We start from the raw sequence: 9,938 nt of genomic DNA, 5'->3' as shown, positions 1-9,938 counted from the left end.
GTCTAGAAGATGTTAAGGGAACACTGAAGTAGAAAACTTGGATTCTGCTGGGAGTGTCGAGGAAAACATTGTGGAAGAAGTATTGTTTGAGCTGAGTGCATAAGGATGAATAAGCTTCCTCCTAGAGGCGGAAGAGTAAGGCCTCTTCCAGGTAGAGGCCCTAGCAAACATAAAGGCCTGGGCCCAGGAAAGAACTAAACACCTGACCGCAAAGATGGGAAGGAAAAGTAATGCTGAAGGAGGAGCCAGGAGTTGGATGAAATTGAATATAATCTACCATGCTTTGCAACTTATACTTCATGTCCAGGAAATAGGAAGCCAGCGGAAGACTCAAGGTAAGGAAGTCTTACCAATTTGTGTTTTCTAAAGAACACAGCTGGTATGTGATGTGGTAACTGGAAAGGCTAAGCTAATGCAACCACATTAGTTCTCTAATGCCAGAGAGCCAAAAAAGAGTACAGTTAATTTTCAAAATAAGGTTGAATTAAAGAAAAATACATTTTTTACAACAATATAAGAAGGGAGAAACAGCATGAGTGAATTTTTAAAACCTTTTATTTATTCCAAAGAATAAAACAAGTGCTATAAACCAACAGGACACAATTTTAACACAGTAAAGGTGATGCATCTGTAATTCTTTATAACAAAATTGTCAAAAGATACAACATAAGCATCTGCAAATCTTAGCAGTGTTGTGTATTTTTTAAAAACTAAGTGATGAATTTATATTCAGATAGTGTAAATATATATTCAAGACCTTCAGAGTACAGATCATGCTAAGTTCGTTTTATTCTTTTTTTAAAAAACTAAAAGAATGTATTTCTATAAAAATTAGCCATAATGAATTTACCTATTTTCCACCTTCTTCATCCAAAGCAGATATTTTGTGACTAAAACTATAGCACTTCTAATAAAATAGTTAATAAATACAATACAAAAAACAAAGTTTAATGAATAAGTCATGACATTATGCCATACTAAGAAGACATCAAATGTCTAGAGTTATAGGAAAGAATATATTATTCCCAATTATGCAGGACAAATATTTAGACATTCTAAATAAGGGAATTTATTCTGCACTGATAACTGTGTGATGTACCTAGTATTCTAAGACAATGTAACTGAAGTAGGATCCCAGGGTTAAGAGTAAGGAAATTCTCTAATATATTCCTTAAGAAACAATGCTGAAATAGTTAAAATTTTATAAGAAGAGTGGGGCAACAGCTTAACTTCATATATAGCATTCTAAAGAAATACCATTCACACATTAAATCCACAGCTTTTTCAGTAACATAGGGAACATAGTCTAGAAATAAACTAATTGTCTTGGAAGAGTAGCAACTGGTGATTCTTGACTCACTATTAAATCATTTGCCAGTAATTTCAATAGCATAGCAGATACAGTAACAGCAAACAAAGAATAGTAAATACTATGTAAAATATTTCGTAAGATGAACAGAAAGCTGCAGATACAAACATAGGTCCCTCTTCCCAACCTTCCCTCAAAGTGAGGAATTCATGGTGAAACCTAACTCAGTGGAGGAGATTAAATCTTTGCCATTTTTTGTTTTCTTTCCGTCCAGAGATCCCCAGAAAACTGCTCTGCTGATGAGCTGGGCAATTTTTCCAACGCACGATCCTTCTTAATTTTTCTGCTTTCTACTGTTGAAAAAAATATCAGTTTAACGAAATTTCCACACTCCTGTATACTCCGACTAGTTTGCAAAACACAGAGCTTAAGATCAATAAAGAGCAAAGGGTGGACTCAAGGACTATACTCACAAATATATATACGTCTTAGTCATGAATTCTGCATAATCACTTAGGTACGCTATTACATGCAAGATTCTGGATAAAGGTTTTCCCAGGGAGTTCGGAAATAACTTTCCCTTTTCTCCTGAACAACCCTTTTATTTCAAGAATGGGCTGGGAAGCAGTAGCCAAACGCGTGCAGAGAATAACGACCTTGCAAAGGCCACAGTCTAAGAGAAATTTAAAAAACCACAAAGATCAAAGTGCCAGGTACCTGCTCAGAATTTTCTGGATGATTTTCTTGATTAAAGGGGCTTCTGGGTCCAGACAGACTTTCTTCCCGTTCTTCAAGGTGGCTCTGCAGTGGGGTTGGGGGGGAGAAAAGAAAAAGAAAATGAGGATGCGCCCGTGAGCAGCAGAGGCTGAAGTCCCAGGCAATGTTACAATGGACACGGAGGTGCACAAGGACTTACATGAGTTCCACCGTGGGGCACTGCGGGCCTGCGGCAATCATCTCCAGATTACTGATCATTTTTGGATGAACCGTGGGTGCGATGGTTAAACACTGGCAACGCAGCTCTCTTACCAAGGACGAGGAAGGACCAGCTGGGGCAGAAAGAGAGACACTGTTATTGGGCAGGTTGCTGGGAAAGCTTTCCTGCAGTAAGCTCGGCTCGGGACGCCACCCCGCGCCCAGGACTCGGCTGCTGCAGAGGCTAGGGCGCACCCCTCGGTCGGGTGCGTCCCGGGGGCTGTGAGCTCTCACCGCTGGCCAGGGGCCTGGGCGGCGTCAGCAGCAGCAGCGCCAGCAGCGCACAAAGAGATCCTGAAGAGCTGGGGATGCGGGTAGCGAAGCTAGGCAGGAGACTCATAGCGACGAAGAGGGCGCGGCGAGAGGGCGCGTATTCAAGAAGGAGGAGGCGCGAGGATTTCAAACTCCAGTGCACTGCGGAGTCCCCAAGCCCTCCTCATCCCTTATATCCACATTTGCCCCTTCCCCCAGGCAGGAAACTCAAGCTTTAAGATGCTTGGGAAATTCCCTAGACTGAAGGGGCGGGGGTTGGGCGGGGAGATGGGGAGGGGGAGAGGTGATGGAGGATGGGAGTAGATTGCAGGAGCTGGGAAGGAGACTAGGTGGGAGGAGTTGTCTGCACCCTTCCGCGGAGCACGCGGTAACCTGGCATCCCGGAGGATGGAGCTGCTTGCTCCCGCTGAAGGTGGGGCAATCCAGTGGAGATTTGGTCCTCTGAGTCGGCCAGGGCTTCTGAAGACCAGCTTCTCCTGGGGAGCAGAGAGAAGCTCCTCTAGGAGTTGCCCCTCATCTCCACCTAATGAGGATGACTGGAACCAAAGCAGAAGGTTTGACTTTGGAAACATTGGTGATCATCTTTAACTCTAATATATTACTGCTACTCAGGAAATGTAAGCTGCGATTACAACTGCACTAAACTGGAAAGCCCAACCTCTTTTCCTTACACGTGGGTCATTCCAGGTTTCACAAATTAGTTTATTATTCTTTGGACGTCAGCCAGCTTTAGAAGCCAAGATAATATGATGAAAGTGTCTGTATTCCCACTTTAAGTCAGTGGAGGAAAAAGGCTTCAAATTCAAGTCTGCTGACTGGAAATCCTACACTTGTAGTTTAGCAAGCATATTGCCCTGAAAGATGATACCTTGCTTTCTGCAGTTCAATACACTTGAATTGGAAGAGGTATGTTCTTCGTTGGGGATGGGATGGGGTGGGGCGAGTGCAGGTTAAAGCAATGCCAGGGAGACCCAGCCTGCTCTAGCTGCAGCTCCTCAGCCAGGTGTGGCATTGACCCAGTGCGGAGAAACTGTGGAAGGCTGATGGGTTTGAAGGGCTCACCAGGAAGTTTGGTCTAAAGACTGGGCCCTGGCTGGTGTAGCTCAGTGGATTGAGCCTGGGCCTGGGAACCAAGCACCCACGGTTTGATTCCCAGTCAGGGCACATGCCTGGGTTGCAGGCCAGTTCCCAGCAGGGGACACACAAGAGGCAACCATACATTAATATTTTTCTCCCTCTCTCCTTCCTTTCCCCTCTAAAGATAAATAAATAAAATCTTAAAAAAAATAAAGACTGGAAATTGTCAGGAAGACAGCACCCACTCTGGCTTCAAACAACTCAAACAACTCAAACAACTTCATGGGAGGGTGACTCACACACACATCTTCTGGAACCATCCAACTTCATGATCAGCGCTGTGACCAAGGCCATTTTAGCAGGCTTGCTGTGGTCTGGAGTGAGTCCAGAGCTGCCCCTTGAATTCGAGGGCTGAGGTAGCTTCCAGCTTCCTTCCCCTCTCCTTTGTCTCTGCAGTTAGAATGCTGGAGTTTTAAAGGCCAGGTCTTTTACATGTCTAAAAACATGGCAGGCATAGCTATGATATTGAAATGGCATGTTGGCTTTCTTTCATGAAAATCTAACAAGATACTCTCCTGGATTATTCCCAAGACCCATGTCCTCACAGTGGGTCAAGACAATCAGTAAACATAATGGCAATCACAAACCAGTCATGGAACAAACTTCTCTTCCTTGTCCCCCGTGACCCTGGGGGATTTTATTAGCTTCTTCACTCATTTTCATCGGCAGGACGTCATCTCAATTGGTGAGCAAAGAGGAGGTGTCATATACCATTAGAGCACTTAGTCTGGAAGGGAAATTAAATTCTCTAGTTGAGGAAGGTCGAGAAGTTTGCACTCACTTTGTGGGAAGAAAAATGAGAAGGTCTCTTCCCTGCACAGCTTCCTGATACCGTCAGTATCACACCTGACTCAGCTAATGCAATCCTTCATCTGTCTGGGGAGTGGTAAGCAGGAAAAACAGCACACGGCTTTATTACTGACTTTTTTAAAGATTAGCATGCATCTAGAGACAAAAGATAAATCTCACATAATGTAGATAAGGCAAGTCTTCAACAATGTGATTACAAGTCTTAGAGAATTAAATTCAACTTAACCATAGGGAATAAACTACAGTATAATAGGACTTTGTGAGAAAAAAAGTTACTGAATTGTGTGTATGTGTGTTGGTGAGTTCCAAATAACCTATTTTAAATATAAGTGAACATATGAATTAGTTTTGGTACTAAATGTTAAGATCAGAGAAAGTTCATGAGATGTGATTTCCAGTTCCTCTGGTCCTCTTGAAATCGTATAGATATCATGCTTCACCTCATTGCCACCCTAAACCAACTTAACATGCACTATCTACAGAATATAAAGAAGAATACTTTTCCAGCTGGCAAACAGAAAATCCCCACTGTAAGTGGGCTGTTGGGTTGCCCAACCTAGTCAGGAAGCACTGTGTAACATAACCTGGTTCTCATTGAAATATCATTCAGGCCCGTGGCCCGTGTCTGGCTCCTGTCAGGGCATCTCTGATGCAGGTCTTGTGCAAAGACAGAAAGTATTGTGGATGGCCCTGCAGCTCAGAATGACAGCACCAAGTGCCATGGGAGGCAGAGCTATTTAAAAGCAATTGTGTTTTTTTCACTTTTTTTAAAGGGAAGCCCGTTGCCTTACCGGCACTGTGCCTAGATAATAGAGAAAGGCACAGTATATTTTTGTCCCAAGCTATTAAACAAATCCACAGAATGACACTGATATCTGGATAGTCTAAATTAATGATTTACTGTTTGTCCCAAGCAATGGAATTTTAGTCATAATACACAGAGTAATGTAATATGAATTAAAACATTCTTAAGAGTTTGCAGCTTCTAAAACACTTTTATGCTATTTTCTTTTGAGCCTCATATTAATTCTTTTTGGCCGATAAGAAAAATTCTCCCATCCTCATTTTCTAGCCAGGGAAAGGAAGGCCAGAGATAGAGATAAGAAGTGGAAAATCGGTGATAGGAAGTGAAGCACTAAAGAATCTGCCACTACGAAATTTTTAATGGTTTCCAGATTGCAAACCACTTTCTTCACAGTCACTGGCAAATGCCCCACAGCTCTCCACATCTGGTTAACCGCTTTACATGTATTGCACAACAGCCATATTTTAAGCTGTTGAAATTCTTAGTCTTTTTACTCCTGGCCTTTGAGGCTGCAGTGATGTCAAAAGTCCAAGAGCTTTCCAGGCTAACCAGCCTGAAACTGTCACCTGCTGTTTAAATCCTTCTCTTCCAGATCAGTGCAAAGTCCTGTTTTCTCTGAGAACATTTATTCTGACAAAGCTGATTGAAATGTATTCCTTCTACCTTTGCTCTTTGAACATGAATGTACTTGTCATGGCTATCTCATGAAGCAGAGTTTAATTATTAATTTTACTTTTGATTCCTTCAAGTCAACTACAAACTCATTAAAGTTAGGGGTGATACCTTATATTTCTCATGTAACCTCCCACAAATTTCAAGTTCAGTGGCAGGCAGTCTATGAGCATTTGATGACAGATAATGACATTTCATTTTGCAGCATTCTTTAAATTACAAATGAATCTTAAAGTTAAGGGGGGAAATGAATAGGACTGTTAACTGTTGAATTGTTGATTCAAATGTTGATAATCATTTGAATTCCTCTGTTTTAAACTGGTGTACTCCTATACTGGAAATTGTTTTCTGGTTATTTGTAGGGCCAATTCAAATAAAATTTTCAGTCTTTAAATCTGAACTATTCAAAAGGATGCTCAGAAACCTGTAGGATACTTGATATTAATAGAAAGAAAATTATATAATTAAAGTATCTGCAAAATTACATATTTTTGTAATTTAATTACATAAAATGACAAGGGGAAATTCTGATTAAGTTGTATTGTGTTGAAGGTTAATTCTAAAGTGGTCTTTTCTAACAAATCAGAGATCTCAGCCTTTTCAAATGTGTTTCTAAGTTTCTCTCTTCCTTTATACCCACTATGCTTTATATTACCTTTAAGGAATGCTACATAATTGCAGCATTTTAAGATGTAGGCATATCATTATCAGGTTAAACACATCAAAAATATCAGTAAAGAGTTTATTCCTCAATAAGCATTTAAGTGGATAGAATTACTTGCCTGTATGCACAAGAAAAGGGAAAAGCCAGCTACTCTTGGGCTACCTTTGTGCTATCAATGCAGACTCTCTCTTCTCACATTGATCTTGGCAGTCCAGCAAAGAGGCAGCACCCTTAAGTAACAATTGTACTTCATAGTCACCCAGCTTTACTGTGAAATATCAGGGTAAATTCCCTCCGTTTGCGCATTATCTTTTTTATGCCTATTTAAAATAAATCTGCTTAAGAAAAGAAGTAAATGGGTGAATCTTGACTGAACAAACTGAGCTAGGCTCCAGGTAACAATAGGTGGGCCTTTCCTTGCCCTTCCAAGGTGGATGGGGTAGCTAGTTACCTCTTACTCAGCTGTGCATGCCTGCAAAAAGGTTCTATTGACAATAGATGATGCATAGAAATAAAAGACAAGGGTTAAAGTTTAAAATATATCAGAAAGCCTTGGGCTTCTCAGAAATAGGAAGCATTCATTGCTTTCTTCAGAACTTTGGTCTTGGCTAAATAAAAAAAAAGAAGTCTTTCGGTTACTTTTAAAAAATTTTTTCAATTATGATTTACACTAAATATTATTCTGTATTAGTTTTGGATGTACAGCATAGTGGGTAGACAATCATGTACTTTACAGAGGTATTTGGAGTATCAACTTGGTTTCATACATATTTGTTACAATATTATTGACTATATTCTCTATGCTCCAATTTAGATCTCCATGCCTACTCTTTTTTTTAAATTTTTTAAATTTAATTATTGTTCAAGTACAGTCTTCTGTCTTTTACTCCCAGCCCAGCCCACCCCCCAGCGCTCCCCACCTCCCTCCCATTTCTCCCCACTGCCTTAGTTTTTGTCCATGTGTTCCTTATACTTGTTCCTGTGAATCCTTCCCCCTTTCCCCTGAAATTTCATGCCTACTCTTCAATAAGACTTTTTTGAGAAGTGTTTTATCTGATATTGCAGATGGTCTCTATGGAAGTTAGACTTCTAATACTGTGCTTAATAATAGTCACTTACTATACTGTTTTTGACACCATTGAACTTCATACCCCTTTTTTGGAACAATATCTACTTCTACATGAACTCACAATAGCTTTCATTCTCAATTTAATGTATGTTAGAACCTCACTGATTGGGGTTTTCATAGGAGTTATTGTGATGTGTTTCTATGTGTGATTTATATACTTTCTAGATAATAACACCCCTTTTTTTTACTTCTCTGGTCATTACTTGAACAAATAGTACACATGAACACATACACCCCCAGCACCACGACTACCAACAATAATAAAAGCAATGCTATGGCATGAATGTTTGTGTTCCTCCCAAAATTCATATTGAATTCTTAACCCCCAGTGTGATCTGGAAGGTGCCCCTCGTGAATGGTATTAGTGTCTTCTCAAAAGGGTTCCTTGCCCTTTTTACCATGTGGGGACAGATCAAGAATGCACCCTCCATAAACCAGGAAGCAGGCTTTCGCTGGACACTTAATATGCCAACACCTTCATCTTGGACTTCTCAATATACAGAACTGTGAGAAATAAATGTTCGTTATTGATAAGCCACCTACTCTATGGTATTTTGTTACATTAGCCTGAATGGACTAAGATAAACAACATTAACAAAACAAAGATAAGAAAGAAAATAGGAATAGAGTATTTTTATAGTTGACTTCTTACCACTAATTTCTTCAAAAATTTAATTATGAATTTCTAATGAATAACTACTTTTATGCATTTTTGAAATATTTCATAAGAATAGGGAATTAGTAAATAGGTTTCACTGTCATAAGAGGTGTTGCAATACTAAACTAAATGTCATAAAATCCTAGAAATTCTGACTGTGAGACTATGACTACCTTGCTAACCAGTTGGAATTTTAAAGCATGGCTTCCCCTGGAGAGTACATTGACCAAACCACTTTACAAAGTGTTTTGATTTGAATACTTTTGGTTTCCAAATATTCAGCATTAGTATATCAGACTGGAAATGATTTTCTTTGGAAACAGAATGTTCCTTGGGGACAGCATTTATTTTTCCCTAATTTAAATTTATGAACCACGCTGGTCAACCCTATTACAAAGGATTATGCCATAGAATAAAAGAGAAAAATAGTAATGATTAATGTATTAGAAACAGATCAAAGCTTGTATCTCTCACAATGTCATTTTGGCAAGTTAGTTTTTGTAGTAAGGTAGTGAACATTTTACATGAAGTATATCCACGTAGCTTTCCATGATGGTTTGAAAAATAAATTCATCACAAATTGCGGCAGTGCAATCCATGAAGAAAAGAACTTATAAACTGAATTATATGAAAGTTAAAATGTCTGTTCTGCAAAAGACACTGCCAAGAAAATAAAAAGTCAAGACACAGATGGATAAAATATTATCGAAAAACATATTTGATAAAAAACTGTTACTCCAAAATATACAAAGAACTCATAAAACTGAACAATAAGAACACAGATAACTTTCTTAAAAAATAAGACAAAGACTTAATAGATACCTCACCAAAGAAGATGTGTAGACAACAAATAAGCATATGAAAATATGCCCCACATCATATGTCATCAGGGAAATGCAGATTAAATCAGTGAGATACCAGGACGTACCTATTCAGGTCACCAGAATCCACAACATTGCTGTTGGAAATGCAAAATGGTACAGCTGTTGACAAGACAACTGGTCAGTTTCTTTTGAAACTAAATATGCAGCATACAGTACAGCAGTCATGCTCTTTGGTATTTACCTAAACAAGTGGAAAACTATGTTGATACAAAAACCATGTTTATAGTAACATTATTTGTAATTGCCAAAACTTCGAAGCAACCAAGAAGTCTTTCAATAGGTGAATGAATGAATAAACTGTGATACATTCAGACAATAGAATATTTTTGAGGAAATTCCATAATATTTTCCTTTATGGCTGTACCAATTCATGTTCCCACCAACAGTGCACAAGGTTCTCATATATTCATATTGTTGCCAACACTTGTTAACTCTTATAATTTTTAAAAATATCTTATTTATTTTTAGAGAGAAGTGAAGGGAGGGAGACAGAGGGGAAGAAAAACATCAGTGTGAGAGAGATACACCAATAGGTTGCCTTGACTCTTGTACATCCCCAGCCAGGGACCTGGCCTATAACCCATGCATGTGCTCTGACTGGAAACTGAACTCACAGCCTTTT

At 39.3% G+C, this 9,938-nt stretch overlaps 1 protein-coding gene across 1 annotated transcript; it reads right to left on the bottom strand.

Moving 5' to 3' along the window:
• Nucleotides 1-588: 588 nt before the first annotated feature.
• LOC119052841 (C-X-C motif chemokine 6-like) lies at nt 589-2,688 on the bottom strand. Its single transcript, XM_037150244.2, has 4 exons — nt 2,519-2,688; nt 2,226-2,358; nt 2,027-2,110; nt 589-1,662 (listed from the first exon to the last, which is right to left on the bottom strand). The coding sequence occupies exons 1-4, from the start codon at nt 2,622-2,624 to the stop codon at nt 1,644-1,646; spliced, it is 342 nt and encodes a 113-aa protein (XP_037006139.2). The 5' UTR covers nt 2,625-2,688; the 3' UTR covers nt 589-1,643.
• Between the last annotated feature and the right edge of the window lie 7,250 nt (nt 2,689-9,938).

Source organism: Artibeus jamaicensis, unplaced genomic scaffold (genome assembly GCF_021234435.1).
Source record: "Artibeus jamaicensis isolate MK-2021 breed Jamaican fruit bat unplaced genomic scaffold, CSHL_Jam_final scaffold_1031, whole genome shotgun sequence".
Lineage (NCBI taxonomy): Eukaryota > Metazoa > Chordata > Mammalia > Chiroptera > Phyllostomidae > Artibeus > Artibeus jamaicensis.
This window is presented reverse-complemented; position numbering and strand designations above follow the sequence as displayed.

Coding starts and splice junctions, on each gene's coding strand:
- LOC119052841 (XM_037150244.2), bottom strand. CDS start 2,624: ATGAGTCTCCTGCCTAGCTTCGCTACCCGCATCCCCAGCTCTTCAGGA. Junction 2,359..2,518: donor GCCCAGGCCCCTGGCCAGCG/GTGAGAGCTCAC, acceptor TTTCTGCCCCAG/CTGGTCCTTCCTCGTCCTTG. Junction 2,111..2,225: donor TGCCCCACGGTGGAACTCAT/GTAAGTCCTTGT, acceptor ACCCCACTGCAG/AGCCACCTTGAAGAACGGGA.